Source organism: Ambystoma mexicanum, chromosome 13 (assembly GCF_040938575.1).
Source record: "Ambystoma mexicanum isolate Mex_15411 chromosome 13, UKY_AmexF1_1, whole genome shotgun sequence".
NCBI lineage: Eukaryota > Metazoa > Chordata > Amphibia > Caudata > Ambystomatidae > Ambystoma > Ambystoma mexicanum.
Window position 1 is genome coordinate 690313456 of NC_090938.1, and position 16977 is coordinate 690330432.

Genomic DNA, 16977 nt, shown 5'->3' on the forward strand with positions numbered 1-16977 from the left:
TGTTCATTACAATATACAGTTTGAAATGCCTGGCGTTGAAAAGACGTCATTCCTTTCATATATGGGATTCTTGGCATATTTTGGTGTAGCCAGAATGCAAATGTATGGGCACAGCCAGCGTGAACATGTTTATATTGGCATATAATGTACCGAAATGTATGGTTTGTACCTCATGTGGAAGTTGGGTCAGTGGCACACTGAACTTCAGCCTGGGCCTCTGGTGGTCGATTTGTTTCTTAAATCATCTTCATTTCTCATTTATATAGCGCTACGAACCCTCAGGTATCTGAGCGCTGCTTATTATTACCCACGGGGTGTGGTGCTCATATTATTACCCACGGGGTGTGGTGCTCATATTATTACCCACGGGGTGTGGTGCTCATTTATCGACCTCGGAAGGATGAAAGGCTGAGCTTGGCCCTGCCGGTATTCGAACCTGCGTTAGCAGGCTCTGCACGATGTCAAAGAGCGCTCTACTCGCTGTGTCAAAGAGCGCTCTACTCGCTGTGCCACTTGACCGGCTTAAAGGGCCTGATCGGATGACTGGGCTTTAGATATAAAAATTATCAAAGCAACTAAATGTGTGTTATCTTTAAATCCAATTACTTTGTCATTGTCACAGGCATAAGACACTTTAAAATGTATAATTTGATACATGGGCCCCACGCCAGACAACCCTTGGGCTAGAACACAGGGGCAGGACGTCCAAGTTTTCCCCACAGTGTCTGAAGTGGCCCCTCCCATCATCAGTTAGCCCCCCCACACACCCTACCCCGAGCCCCAATTCAGGTTTCGTTGTGACCCTGCTCAAAGCTAATGGCTTAATTGCACCTGAAAAGCAACTCCTAGTGTAATTAATGTCTTAACCAAGTGTGCCTTCATCTGCTTGATTTATAAGCAATAGATTCCTTGCTTGAATGACTCTTAAAAACAAGCCTTTGCGATTCTTTTGGCCCTGCATATAATGCCTGTAGCTAGGGCTTCATGACGCCCATTTAAGTCCCAGGGGCCAGGTGAAGTAACTGGTTTCTCTCTCCTTCTTTAAATCCACAGCCCCACAAGGCCAGGACGGGAAGCAAGGGCTTGAAGATCTGCTGCAGCGAAGACGAGCAGAGCAGGAAGTGTTGGATGATGGCCTTTCGGCTCTTCAAGGTGAGCACCGTGCATGCGCCTTCGGCCACCGCCCGCCCTTTCTTCTGAACATGACTGCGCGGGGTCCGGTGAAGACCACTGCATGACTTTGTGTACATGGCCCAATCTTTAGTCCCCGCCGGTCTCCATCTCTGACAATGGGGAAGACGCGGAACAGTGACTGAGTAGCAATCCCGGCCTCAGGTGGTGGGCAATTCTGGAAGTGGGACTAGAAGCTGAAGAGTTCCCAATGCAGAAAAGTGATTTAGAGTTCTGATGTCTTCCAATCCTAGAAAACTGTAAACCTTATTTCAGGGGACTGTAAGTATGTGGTCTGGGTTCGAATCTGCAATCCAGCATGGCAACCTGAAATTTCGGGAATGGAGTCCAATACATAGGAGGGCAAACTCTGCAAATAACATGCCCTGCAGGGAACTCTGTGTTCGGTCTTTAAGAGCCAAATCCACTATATGGTTTCAGGATTTCCACACACTGTATTTGAATTCAGTGAATGTAAATGGCAGCTATTTGCCTACTTAGTGTTATCAGGCCGGGAGGATAGCTCCGGGGCAACGCGTTTGTCTTGGAAGCATGGCAACACAGGTTCGAATCCGGTTCTGCACTTATAGACCAATCTCTGGTATTAAGCGTGTTATAAAAGATTAATTCATTTTTTGATTCAGCATAACATCTGGTGTGATTAGGGGCACTCAAGGGCTTGGAGGTCCCTGTGCCGTGTCCTTTCTAATGATGATGGGCAGTGCCGGCCTTGCAGACCCCAGATCTGCCAGTGCCCTGTATGAGATTTTTACCTAATTGGGGGGTGGGGGGGGACAGCAGTGGGCTTGGTTCTATAGTATCAAGAACAAGTATCAGCCGAACAACAGAACGGAACCCCCTGCTGTTCTTGTAAAGTGTGTTTAAGGGCTGTGCCCAGCGCAGTGTGGTTCTTAAATAGGCACTGGGCCAGACTGATACCTAAGTTTACATGACACTGACAGCTCAGTGTCATGGAAACTGGAGGCAGGGTGCCCTTGTTTTGCTTGGCTGGGGGGACGCCCTTGGCCGGCCGCACCCCCTGAGCGCGCCTTGAGCCGGCGCTGAGGATGGGGCTTCGTCGGAAGGGTTGTCTGCTTAGTAACGACACCAATGTATGAGTGTTGGGGCGAGGGCAGTTCTTGGGTACGCGTGGAGTTCTGTGGAGGGGGATTCTGGTGCAGCAAAGGATATGGTGTCGGTCCTTGTCGTAATCCTGTCTCACTCCTCCCCCAACTCGAGCACAGCTGTTCTTAGCACAGGAGTCAAAATGTGGTTGGTTTCATCTTGGTGGGTGGCAACATGTGTTTGGGGGTGGCTGGTGGGGAGTGGTGCCTGCCCCCTGGCCTTCAAAAGCAGGTTGATGTCCTAAGTTCCTATGGTGGGTGCGGGGGTCATGGGAATGTAACGCAAGCCTTCTTGAAGGTTTTGTATGGCTAGTGCCCCTACCCAAGTATTTTTAAAACCTTGGGGAGAGGCAAAACCCTTTGCGCTGATAATTCAGGAACCCCTCCAGTCAAATATGATTTGTTTTGAGCTGCGTGGCAGGAGCAGGGGTTGCTGTGTTAGTGACCAGTGGTAGAGTCCAGAAACATGTGTCCTGTTTGCAGGGGAGTAGCCAGCATTGCAAGAGTGGGGAGGCGAGCCACAAAAAAAGTCCAGATACTTTCCCCCCCAAATGCAGTGCACGCCGAATCGCTGTCTCATTCGCGTCCCCAAACTCCTACCATTACAGATGCAAGAAACCCATCTGTTACAGCTCTGCCCAGGCTCTATGGGGCAAAATACATGATGCTAACCTCCTAATTTGCATATGTTTTACTCTACATGCATCGCCATAGAAATATGTTGAGCTATAAGACTATGGCTTTAGTTTTACTCTCCCCATCCTGCATGCAAAGTCACAATAGCATCATGTGGATGAATGGGAGCCTAACAACCCCCCCCCTTGGGTTTTAAAGCCATAGTCATTATTTCATAAAGCATGCAACATCATGCACCCTTCTCATTTCTGTTCACCCCATTCTCGTTTCTTGATGGACAAAAGAAGTCCCTGCTAATAGTCCTCCATCCCAGCCTCCCATCAGTGTAGGGTGACCAGATGTAAAAAGTAAAAAACCGGGAAAGGGCAACTAACATAAAAGTAAGACCAACTGTTCATTGCTGTCAAGGCACAACACTTCAGTAGCATTGGGCGGAAGAAGGGGGTTTAAGTGTTACTGTTAAAATACAATTATTTCCAGGGCCTCTTTTGGTTCCCAGTCCACCCCTGATCGCAGACCTGCTTGCCTGGCAACCTGATCCGAGCCCCCAGCCACATGGCACAATGTCTGCCCCATCCTCGTTCCACCAGCCAGCCCTCTCTAGAATGTTCCAGCATCTGCTCTGCTGGCACCTTTCATCCCGCCCCACCCATCTAGCCCTCTTATCAACAGCTGCCACTTCAACCCTCTGCACCATTGCACCTGTAGCCCAACTTCCAGTGGGGAGTTGCTCTGTGTGTGGGTAATTGCTCGCTGTTCCTTTCGGTCTTCTGGTGTTGCCGTTTGTTTGAGCGCTTCTGTTTCTTTTCTTTGCATCCGTGGACGGTCCCCACGTTTTGCATTCGATGCATGTGGCGATTCAGCCCTCTCTTTATGTAATGGTCACACGTCCTATCCAGGGGAGTATGCAGCGTTGTCCTAATCTACTTTTTTCTTAACTTTAGTGGTGGTGGCATTTTAACGCATAAAAAAATGCAGGATCATTACAGATGTAGGAAACTCCTCTATTAGAGCTCTGTCCATGCGCTCTGAGACACAATACATGCAACCCTCATCATTAGCATGTGGACTGCACCCACAGAAGTGACTTTACAGAAAAGGACATCGCAAGGAGCATCATCAGCCTTTGATACTTGGAGGATCCATGCAAGTGACTTTAGAATTAGTTGCCATAAGTAAGCCAAGTGGCAAATAAGTTTGTGATGCACAATACCTAAATTGCACTCTTATTCTATATGGAGCAACTCTATAGTCATTAGGCTTTTTTGTTATAATAGCATGATATATTAACACAAGCTATGAAGTGTAACAAAATCACTTACAGAGCTGCATATAAGACCCAGTGTGATTAAATGATTTGCCCAGATCACACACTTTGGTTAAATGGTGAAGCCGGGATATGGACAGTTTAAGCAACTGAGCACAACTTCACAGGTTTAGTTGCTATAGATATTTATTAAGGTTTTGCTTTGCATTTCATGTGCTTAAATAATACTTTGTTTAGCAATGCCTTGGGAGCAAACAACATTACATAATAAACTAGCCTTTCTTAGCAAATTAACTATACACTATATGCATTGTCATTGAAATATGTTGAGCAATAAGAGGATGGCTTTAGTTTTATTCTCCCCATCCTGCATGCAAAGTCACAATAGCACCATGCAGATTAATGTGAGCCTAACAAATCCCCCTTGGGGTTTAAAGTCATAGGCCCTCATTCCGAGTAGGGCGGTAAGGGATACCGGGCACCGGTAAGGAGACCTTACCGGCCTACTACGAGGTACCTTAGCGGGTCCCTTCCTTAACGCCTGGTCTGACCAGGTGTTAAGGACGGGACCCGTTAAGGGACCTGGGTGCAAATAACGGGCTTGGTATACGGCTGCCCGTTATTTGTGCCCTCCCCATTCCTGTTGAGCCCTATGGGGAGTGGGGACTTGCCGGTCCCACCAAAGTCTGACTAGACCGGTAAGTCCCCATTGCACCAAACCGAACACGGTACCATTATTGGTGGCAGTCATGGCGCAAATAGCGCCATGTCTACCACCAACCTTGGAATGAGGGCCATAGTCATTATTTCATAAAGCATGCAGCATTATGCAGCATTCTCACTTCTGATCACTCCCTGCCATTCCCTTTTCTAAAAGTCACTGCTAATAGTTCGCCCTCCCTCCCATCAGTGCCTAATCGCTCACATTGTAATGCTCTGTTGACACAGAGCAACGTGAGAATCCCTCTGCTGCCTAGAGCCCCTTGGGACGTTGTCCTGGCAGCGGGACACCTCTCCCGTTCAGAAAGAGTAAGGTGTCCTGCTGCCAGGACAATGAGCGTGCTGAGCAGCAATTTCTTGGCACAAATTGTGCAATAGCAGCCCTGGCGTTATGCCAGGGCAGCGGATTGGGAGGCGTGGAGGCGGGCCAAGCAGGGAGGGGCACCGGTTTAAGTAAGGGGACCACCCGCGCCACCCACTGCCAGCGGGACTCCTTTCCCGTTGGGTACCCTCCTTGAGGTGCTGAACTGGAGAGGTGTCCCACTGACAAATGTCCCGGTCTGGCCACGGAAGAGAGGAGAGGGTGCAGCTTGCCCCCTTGCCTCCCCTCTCGGTACGCCACTGGTCCTATCCTGCTGTCATTTCAGAGCTGGTGTTTATGGGGTTACTGGTCTTGACATGTGACATGTACCTGCCGCCTCTTGTCTTCTGCTTCCTTTGATGCCTGTGTGGGAGTTTACTTTGCGCTGCCACACAGCCCCCGCAGCTGGGCTCTGCTGTTTGTGGGTGTTCTATTAGTCTTCCCTTCGTAGGTCCCCTCTTTATTACTTTTTCCTTTTGCTGGGGTTTCCTCGTCTCCTGTGTGAACCTGTATCTGCCACCCCATGTCTTGTGTTGCATGCCGCGGTGTTGGAGCGGGTGCTTCAGGCTTCCTGGGTTGCCTGCACCCCTCTCATGGTTGCTTTGCTTTGCAGGATGTTTATCTCCCTTCCTTTTGGTCTGTATCCACCCGCACTACCCCTGTGTTGCCTGTAGTGTGCAGGTGGCTTTTGTTCTCCCTTCTTCAGCCCACCTACTTGCATTGCTCAGAGGGGGTGGGGCCCCTTATTTTTTTAACAGGTGCTACTAATTTCCCGTTGACCTTTGGGGTTCCGTTCTACCTTATCCATGGGGTGCAGTGTGCTTCCTTCTGCAGCTCTAGTCCCCAGTGGCGTAATGCAAAGGTTGGGGTCATATTCCCTATACTAACCTTCCTGGAGAGAATCCCCTGCATCCATCCACTCCAAGGAGGCTTTTAGAAGAGGGCACACTTAATTAAACGAGCATTGGCAATGCAAACCATTTTGTGTAGGCATGGGAAAGGCACCTCCCAGGCACCGCCATAGTGTATTAACTACCCATTGTTGGTAACAGGTGCAAAATATGGCGAGTACCTGAGCATCTAATAGCAGTTCCTGGCAAAAGCTTCTTTAAAAGTATGTACAAGCCAACAATGTTGGCTTTGCCAATGCTTGTTTTAAAACAGGACTTCAGTGAACAACACGCAGGATGCGTATAAATCGAGTGCTGAAGGCAGACCTGGTAAGACATTGTTATTGGACCACTAGCTGATTTACAATTCCAATCAAGCCATTAACAGTCAGAAAACGGCTTTGAACAAACACTGGCAGGCACTTTGAGTGCAAAGCCTGATGGTAAGGCTTGATTAAAGCAAGCTCATGGGTCAAGGTCCCATGAGGAGGTATTTTGGGTGGCCAGAGGCAGGATTGGATGGTTATGGCAATCGGGATCAGCATGGCCATGGGCAGGCAATGGTTGGGCACAACACCAAACAACACCAACAGACTGTGTCCCTCCTCATATGTCCTTCCTCCCTATCTGTACTCCAATGCAATAGTTTCTGCTTATAGGTGTCGCAAGCGGCACTTAATGGCCCAAACTAAAATAGACTACAAATAAATATGTGGCACGAAATCAGCACGCGGTGCAACTACTGACTGCTTAACAAGTGAGGGCCTCTGTCCTTGATCCTTCCAGATTCGAAAAAGTGGGAACCATTAAACTGGGAATGAACTGCCGTTATTACAGTGCTTAGAAAAAAGGGGAATATGGCACAGAGCTATACGAAAAACATTATGTACAGCGCAGAAAGAAGACCTGTGGTTTACTTATGTGAGTGTGCAAAGTTCTTAGTTTTCTAGAGGAAAGCTTTTATGGGAGTGTGTGATAAGAACCTGCTGCACACCATGTCTGTGGAGACACTCAGGACCCATGCAGTCTGTCTTTTCTCTCTTTCAGTCTGGGATGCAGCTGTTCAAGAACTACCAGCTGTGCCGGCGCAGCCAGCAGTCCTGGAACGGGTCTACTCCAGAGGTGAGTACTCTTTCTGACCGCTTCCCAAACCCCCTGCTGCTGAAAGCGCTGGTGACCAGGACACTAGGCACTGCAAGCTCAGGAGGCGAAGACTAATGCCGTCCGGCCTTGCCTCTCTGAAACTTCCAGGCACTCCTCCAGTACCCGAGCTAGTTACGGGGGCGTTGAATGAACTAAGGCAGCCATTTTAGGTCGAGTGTGTCATGCGCGACTTTTTGAGGTATGATAAATAAAGGCTGCCTTTGTCAAGTGGCCATTTTGTCTGCGTGCCAAATCAACTGATTGCGGCCCAGAGTATTCTGGAAGGCTGTGCTTCTGAAAGCCCAGGTTGAGTTGAATTCCGTTTTAATTCCCAGTAATATTGGTAGCGTTGCTGCTCCTCTTGGCTATTCTTGTCCATAGACCTAAAGAGACCGTTTGAAAACTGCCAACATTGAGCCTCATCACGAGTTGAGCGGTATCCCGGTGGTATTCCTGCCGGGATACCACCCTTGCTAATAGCGCTACCACCAACCGGTCCCACGCTATTAGCGCCGGATCGTGGGTTTGGTGGAACGGTCCTTCCCCATTGGACCAAATGGGGAATTTTTGGCGCTATTAACATTGGCGTTATTACCGCACAGTAATAGCGTCGAAAATCAGCACATTCCTGGCAGATTTCCCCCCAGCTCAGAGCTCGGGGGAAATATGGGCAAACATTTGTTTTGGCCGACCCTTAAATGCAGTAGTAATAGCGTTACTGCCGCATTTAAGGGTTACCACCCAACTCGTGATGACCCTGATTGACTTTTCCCATTGCCACCCGGCTTGCTCGTCAACTTAAATCCATTTCCAGATCCGAAGTCTATTTGGGCTCCTGGGGGTGAGGGGGAGAGTGTCCCAGCTACCCGCCTCTAGGTATTTGAGTATTTCACTCGGCCCCTCTCTGGTGCCCTATAGGAGCCCAGAGGAACTGGCAAGAACCTTCTGTGAGACTTTACACTAGAATCTGCCACGCCTGTTTTCATCCATATATTTAGTGAACACTTGTAGGTTGATGGAATGTTGTCAGTGAAGCACAAAACTTACAAAACCCCCACAAATTTACCAATTATGATTCATAAAACCATCACTCGGCAACTGCTGCCATAAAACAACCAGAACCATCTGGCCATGTGAGTAAATCGTCACCCTGCAATACACAACATAATACCTTATGTTTGTTTGTTTATTTATTTGTATTGCGCGCCAGACCCAGGGGCAACCGGGCGCAGTGAACAGATGTGAACAACATTATGTGTAATCTGCTAAATTGTACCTGCCTAAGCCACCTGACTGCTCAGATGCTCACGGACCACTGTGCTATATGCAGCACCTTACTGTCGTTTATTAACTATCATGCTATTGTATTGCACTGTACCGTGGCACTCCCGCTCTTTAACAGGCCATCAGTTCGCATATTACGTTCCAGATACACACGGTGATGTCTGTTCTTAAGTGCCCCAGAGGCCCATCGTGACATCGAATCTAGGCGCTCCAGCAATAGATTAAAAGCTACCTTGCCTTTGTCTGCTAAAATGCACAAAGTAATATAACACCCAATCTGCTACGTCTCTCCCTTCCATGCGACCTCGCTCCTCACCTGCCCACTTACACCTTTGGAAAGTGCTTGTTCATCCACATAGCCCAACATTTGTATGGATCATGCTAACTGACCCTATTTGACTGTGCTGTGCCTTATGGTCACTAGCAGACCACATTCTGACTGTGTTGTGCCTTATGGTCATTAGTAGACCACATTCTGACTGTGTTGTGCCTTATTGTCACTAGTAGACCACATTCTGACTGTGCTGTGCCTTATGGTCACTAGCAGACCACATTCTGACTGTGTTGTGCCTTATGGTCACTAGCAGACAACATTCTGATTGTGTTGTGCCTTATGGTCACTAGCAGACCACATTCTGATTGTGTTGTGCCTTATGGTCACTAGCAGAAAACATTCTGATTGTGTTGTGCCTTATGGTCACTAGCAGACAACATTCTGATTGTGTTGTGCCTTATGGTCACTAGCAGACCACATTCTGATTGTGTTGTGCCTTATGGTCACTAGCAGACCACATTCTGATTGTGTTATGGTCACTAGCAGACCACATTCTGATTGTGTTATGGTCACTAGCAGACCACATTCTGATTGTTTTGTGCCTTATGGTCACTAGCAGACCACATTCTGATTGTGTTGTGCCTTATGGTCACTAGCAGACCACATTCCGATTGTGTTGTGCCTTATGGTCACTAGCAGACCACATTCTGATTGTGTTATGGTCACTAGCAGACCACATTCTGATTGTGTTATGGTCACTAGCAGACCACATTCTGATTGTTTTGTGCCTTATGGTCACTAGCAGACCACATTCTGATTGTGTTGTGCCTTATGGTCACTAGCAGACCACATTCTGATTGTGTTGTGCCTTATGGTCACTAGCAGACCACATTCTGATTGTGTTATGGTCACTAGCAGACCACATTCTGATTGTGTTGTGCCTTATGGTCACTAACAGACCACATTCTGATTGTGTTGTGCCTTATGGTCACTAGTAGACCACATTTTGACTGTGCTGTATCCTATGATCACTAGTTATCATTAACGTGCCTCATGCTATGCCTGCCTAATACCGCTGACCATATCACGCTAGACACTCCCCAGTTCTACCCACCTATCTGCTCCATTTAGCAGCAACGGAATCCCCTACCTATGATACTACACCATCCTGATACTGGAATTGGAAGTATGCTAACCCTTGCAATACTGTTCTGTACCATGCCTACTGCCATACAGGCGGACTCCAATAGCCAAGAATACACTGGTCATTCACCAGTACCTGCCTTAGACCTTAGCCTACTAACCCCTATAAACATGGTGCAACCTAATCTCTCCATACTCTACAAGGCCCGAGAGATATTACCCTACGCCTCTTTACCATGCGCCACGTCCAATAGAAATAACAGACTTCGCGCCAGATTAGCCAAATTACATGAACCACTGAAAAGAGCCCTTCCGGCCACCAATCTCAAAACAAATTAAAAACCCAACTCTAAGCCGCCCCGTCCAAGGTCCATCTTGAAAGCGAATACCCCGCAACTTAACAACCATAAGCCCAAAGTTTGCAAAATCTTTGACACACTTGGCTGAGTAAACAAAACACCTGAGGCCTCCCCTCTCAAAGGAGCGCTTCTCAATGCAAGATCACTAGTCGCACACGCCACCGATATTGCCGACTTAATCACTGAAGGGAACTTGGACTTCCTTGCAATTACAGAAACGTGGCTCCATAATGCAGCAGGACCTGCTCTTATGCTAGCTATCCCTGATGGCTACACCATAGTCAGACAAGACCGTGATAATGCCCGAGGTGGCGGCATTGCTATTATCTCTAAAACCGCTTTTGGGCTCAGACTAGTCCCCACCTTATTATCACAATCATGTGAAACTCTCACTGCCAAAATTCAGAAAAATAACTCGCAATCCCTTACTATACACCTTATATATAGACCACCGGGCCCTCTTGGTACCTTTGAGGAAGACCTGCATAACATAATTATGAATAACCTTAAACCTACCACGCAACTACTCTTATTAGGTGACTTTAACCTAGGCTTTAATGACCAAATGGATAAAAACTCAACTGAAATAGCCAATACGATCAAAGCACTAGGCCTCACCCAAAAAGTCAATAAACCTACTCACCTTAAAGGGAGAATATTGGACTGGATAGCGGACCTTAATTGCTCAGCCACTATCTCATCCATCCTGCCTTCAGCATGGACAGACCACTCTCTGATCTCCTTTCACCTATCCACTATAAGACCTATTCTACTGCCTCTACCACTAGCGCCACCATGCTCAACCAGGAGTAAAAAAAAGTATCACGGTAGAGAAAGCTATCCCTGCCATTTTGCCCACACTCAACGCACTACCTGAAAATCTTGACCCCAGCAGCCTAGTTCAGGAATTTAACAACATTATGCTCACCACACTGGATAAAATTGCCCCTATCAAACTTGGGCCGAGCAAACCAATAGCCCACTTAAACAAATGGTTCACCCCACAACTTAAAGACCTCCGCACCTTAAAGAATAAAAGTGAAAGTAATTGGAGACTTTTCCCCTCTATTGAGAACAAAGCCAAATTAACCTCACTTTCTTCACACTACAAGAAGAAAATCTGCCAGGCAAAATGCAATTCATACGACGAACGTATTGCTAACTCAAATTCAAGTATGAAAGAACTCTTTTGCATACTCAAAGAACTAGAGTCCCCAATTATTACTCCTGATGTCTGCACTAAGGACAAATCCTGGTGTACTGACATCCAACATGCCTTAGCAAATAAAATTGACACACTCCAGAATAAAATTCAACAAAAAAAAGAAGTTCTGAACTTACAGTACTCGCCTAACACCCTCCTGCCTAACGTGTCACCATCGGCACACAATAATACCTTCCATTTTTCCAAAATGTCTACCCTAGAGGTAGAAAAAATCATCCTATCTTTGAAGCCCTCGAACTGTAAAGGCGATATTTGCCCAGCACAGCTAATAAAAGATGCTGCCAGAGAACTCTCTCCATTTATAACTAAACTGATAAATGCCTCATTCGCTACAGGTACCATACCTGCTAACCTTAAAGAATCCTGAGTGCTACCCCTCCTCAAGAAACAGACACTAGATCCTCTTATTCCCACCAACTACCGGCCCATTACCACGGTCCCATTTCGACTAAAAATATTGGATAAAGCCGCTTACATTCAAATTCAAAAACACTTGGAATTGCATAAACTTCTAGGCAACAGACAATCTGGTTTCCGTCCACTTCATGGAACAGAGACAGCCCTAATCGACCTAAAGTCCCAAATAGACGAGTTGAGAGACAAAGGAAGGACAGTACTCTTGCTCCTACTTGACCTCTCTGCCGCATTTGATCTGGTCAACCACAAGGTCTTATGCCGGCATCTTGATTCTGCAGCTCACTTCTCCACGGGTGCCATCAAATGGATTGAGTCCTTCTTGAGCGAGAGAACCGAGAGTCTTCTCCCCCTCAGCAGCTGCCGACCCCACACCCATTCCATGCAGTGTTCCCCAAGGGTCCTGCGTCTCGCCTACCCTTTACAATATCTTCACTAAGCCACTGTCCGACGATCTGGACCAGCTGGGTATCACCTACACTAATTATGCAGATGATACTCAGATTCTCCTCCCACTTTCTGGGGATTACGGTACGGACACAGGCTTAGTGAACAAAGTTTACCTTATCATCCAAGCATGGATGGCCACTCATGGCCTGTGTTTGAACGATGATAAGACTGAACTTATAATTCTGGGTTCGCAGGCTAATATCAAAAAACTAGGCCAAGAATTCTCATCATTCAATATTGACGGCAATACCATTAAAGTTTCCAAGGAAGTAAAAACCCTTGGATTCTACTTGGACTCCACACTGTCCTTTGATAAACAGGTCAAATCCCTTACTTCTGCTACGGCTTACACTTGCAAATTACTCAGAGCTGGTAAACCGTTCCTCCCTGACAATAGCTGTCTGATCCTGGCCAGAGCTCTAATACTCTCTAGGATCGACTACTGTAATGCCCTCTACAGTGGGGCTAATAAATCTACCATTCAAAAGCTCCAAACACTACAGAATAATGCTTTAAGAGCAGCCTTAGGCATAAATAAAAAAACTCACATCTCTTCTTTGAGACGTCAACACAAATGGCTATCCACATACAACAAAATACTACTAAAAATGCTTTCCCTGACTCACAAAGCCCTCAACAACGCTGCCCCCAGCTACCTCATACACAAACTCCAGAGAAGAACTTCTCTCAGACCTACCAGAATTGGGAATACTAACTGTCTGACGATTCCAAAATACAAGCTCACCACCATTGGGGGCAACAGCTTTACTGTTAAGGCAGCTAAAAGCTGGAACTCACTGCCCCAGGAGCTGAGAGCAGACCAACCCTACCTAAAGTTCAGAAAAAATTTAATAAAGCATATCACTGCCACGGATCTTTAGTCTCCCATCACCCTTAGAGGACCTGCCCACCTCCTTAGTGACTTGGTCATCCTGCAGTAACTGTGGACCACTGTACTAATTTTGAATTTTGCACTAGTTTCTGAAGACCTTGCGCACTGTGACCCACTCGGGAGCCTAGTATTCTACAAAGGGCCCCATGTGGCACAATTATCCTCTGCATAGTGCCTACTGTTTATTTATCTAATTTCATTGGCTATTCATTTCTTCGTCCTTTTCTGTACATTGTATATATCCTGTACTCATGTAAAAAATGTATATCTTGCTATTATGTAAATATTGTAACGTGTATACGCAACTATGTAAGTCTTGCATCTCCATATTACGGCGCCCTTTTACTCACGAGTCTGGTGCGCTTAACAAATGAATAAACAAACAAACAAACAAACTCGTCCACCACTGCGCGCTCCACGGGACGTGCGTCGTTGCGTGGACTAGCATGGGAAACTAGGTCTTCAAATGTATTTTTATAGTTGGCTTGTAGTGTTTTTTTAAAAATTGTGTGCTCACCCTCACACCTCATTTAAAGTGACAACCTGTCACAATATGACGTAAACTTTCCACCGTCCCCAACTCTTTACATAGTCCTCTTTCTAATCAAATTGATCTCTCCTGCTGGAAGAAAGTAAAGTGTGACCCTCAAAAATTGCGTGTGCCAAAGTGAATTGGGTACAGAGGTCACATTTTTACATATGTCTTGACGGCGTATGTCGCACTTTACATGGTGGGTATTATGTACAGTGTTCATTATTGGGGGGTATTAAGTTTGGAAGTTTCATTTGAGTAGGCTCCTCTGAAACACGTGCGGATTTCAATTCTCTCAATTATCTACTACTTTCTTTTTCCCTATGTTATTTCTTTTAAATTCTTTGTCTCGTTGTAATTCACAATATTTCTGTGGACTGTTTTTGTATAAATACTGTTTGGTTTTTCCCGTCCTTCATTTTTCTTTTCTTTTGTTGAAACCCTTTTCTCTGAAATGTACTTTTTTCTTTTTTTTCCTTTCCCTTCCTCTCTTTGATCCTCTTTGTTCTCTTAAATGTCGTCTTTCTGTTTCTGCTTTGTTATTCTTTTGTTTCTACTTGCTCTTCTTTCGGCTGGTAATTTTGATACAAATATTGATTTTTTTTTTTTAAATCACCCTTTCATAGTTTGCACTGCTACTTTAGTTCCTTTTGTTTGCTGTTCTTTTTTTGATTTCCTTTAACTCCTTACCCCTTTCATTTCCTTGCCGCCTGCTTATCTCACCTTCCTCGCCGTCAAACTCCTTTCCTCTTTTCTCTGGGCCCAATAACTGGTTTTCTCTCTCTTCCTACAGAGGAGCGCCTCTGACAACACCCTCGTGGCCATGGACTTCTCGGGCTGCACTGGCCGAGTCATCGACAACCCCAACGAGGCCCTGTCGGCCGCCTTGGAAGAGGCTCAGTCCTGGAGGGTGAGTACCCTGGTGCACACCAAACACGCCTTGAGGGAATAGCTGGGTACAATCTTAGCAACCAAGATATCAACTAGTACGTTGGGTAAGCTGTGTTGCCCCCATTCCAAATGTTTGTAATTGGGCCATCGGGTTGGAGTAGGGTCCAGGCAGGAAACATGCCCAGTCTTGCAACTGTTTAGGGAAGTTCACTGTTTCCCCCGCCCCACTTTGGGGCTGTCTTGAGGCAAAGTCTTCCTTCTTTGCTTTGATGGTTCATTTGCTGTTACACTAAGTGTAGAATGTGTTGAAGTGTGTGAGCTTTTTTAGAGAGCTGGCCTGGTCTGTGGTTCTTAACGTTGCACTGTTGCGCAAGCCGAGTAGTTCTTTAGGCTGCATTGCTGGAGCGTTGATGTGAATGATATCAATGGGGATATTGACCTCTTTGTGTCTTCCTGAGGTGTTGTGTTGGGTGTTGCAGAGGTTTTGGTCATGGGTGGGGGGCTGCAGATGGCTCATAGATTTTGCTCCAGAGGAGACAGTTAGTTTTGATGGTGTGAGAAGAGGTGGTGTCAACATTGTTGTAGGATTTACTTGCTTTAAGCCATGGAAGGACGCAACCAGAGCAATGTGTGCATGGTCCTGTGACCTGCTTGTACTCTGCAGGAAAAGCTGTATTCATGTGACTGCTTGTTTGTTGTACCCATTGTCCAGACTATCAAGGACATGGAGAAAATACTTAGGAAGTAAGGGTGGCGTGTCTGTGTGCCCATGTTTATGATCATAGAACATGGGTGCCCGTGAATGTGATTCGTGTGTGTCTGGTATGACGGGTCCCAGCTTTGAATATTTTGGCTTGCAGGATAGGAAACTACACATAAAATATATATAAATTAAGAAATTATTTTAAATGCAATTGCCAAATATAATCTCTCTATATATAAAGCAGAGAATTCTACACCGTTCCACCAATCTACACCCCATTTTTAATAGTTGCCTGTTAGGACCCTCCACACATTACTGGCTACATGAAATTTGTACACCCCACCTCTTTCCCCAGATCTCAGCCCCTTTACACATTAGACGGCTGCCTGAAATCCGCGAAACACTGATGTCGCAGAAGGACAGGGCAAAACTGGTTTTAAGCATCTTGCCGCGCAGAACAAAACTCAAAGGTTGAACGGCGCGTTTCGAGGCCCAAGGACACACTGTTTCTGAAATATTTGCACCGCAACACACTGCTCCGTGCCAGGGCGAGGTGACAGGTGGGGAGAGCGCACAGAAGGTCCCAGTATGCTGCAGCACGCCAACTCTTGCCTCCCCTCCACGTCTGCTCAGAGGTATGCCAACCTGCCACCCGCACCCATGCTCAGTGCAGTTTACTTCAGAGTGCAAAGCACACCAAGCGATGAGCGACTTGGAACAGCGACCTACAGGATCATTGATTATCAACATTTGATGAGTGCTATCATGTCTGTCTACAGAACCCGTGCGCAGTACAGGTGCTTTTTGCTAGCTGACAATAAAAGCAACAGGGTTTCTGAATTGCTGAAGTGGCTGCAAATTGAAAACAATCAATTTTGTGATAGTATTATTAAAGGGAAAGCACCTAAGGGCCATAAAGAAAAAACTTAATGTTGTGTGGTCACATTATAAACTCGTTCTGGCGCCTTGCACTAAGGGTGCTGGAAATATGTAGTTTAAAAAGAATTGAACTCCATAAGGTATCAAATCTATAAGCAATAGTTATTTTGCACTAACAAAGCATTGAGTGTATCACCAAATTACATAATGGGTTATCATTTGGAAATCATAAATATATTCTCTTTGGTTATATCCGCACGTTGGGCGATCTAAAGTTTGTTATTCCATATTTCATAATGGTTTCAACAGGATGGTTTGACTGTGTAAAGACGACCTAAAATTGTATGATCTTTATATGAATAAGGAGGAAGGAGTCAAAGTTTGACTATGGGGAGCAAATTAAGTACCGATGAAAGTAAAACCTTCTCGATCCATATTCCAGCCCATGGTTGCAAAATAGAGTTGTGGAACACAGAATCTTTCACTTTCTTCCAATTTTAGAGTCCACTCCCCCCCCCTCAAGGAATGCACCTTTGCTTGTGTTTTTCCCCCAAAAAGGCTAGTTTCCAACGAAGTTCTAGCGGGGCATTGCTTCTAATGTCCTGCCATACAATATCTTT

The 16977-nt window shown here is 46.2% G+C and overlaps 1 protein-coding gene across 3 annotated transcripts in view; it reads left to right on the top strand.

Moving 5' to 3' along the window:
- GRB7 (growth factor receptor bound protein 7) overlaps positions 1-16977 on the top strand; it is a 715403-nt gene that overhangs the window by 665316 nt on the left and 33110 nt on the right. For all 3 annotated transcript variants that reach the window (XM_069634743.1, XM_069634745.1, XM_069634744.1), the window contains 3 exons: positions 1054-1152; positions 7216-7290; positions 14678-14794. In XM_069634743.1, coding sequence (XP_069490844.1) covers positions 1054-1152; positions 7216-7290; positions 14678-14794 — 291 coding nt within the window. The remainder of the gene's footprint in view (positions 1-1053; positions 1153-7215; positions 7291-14677; positions 14795-16977) is intronic.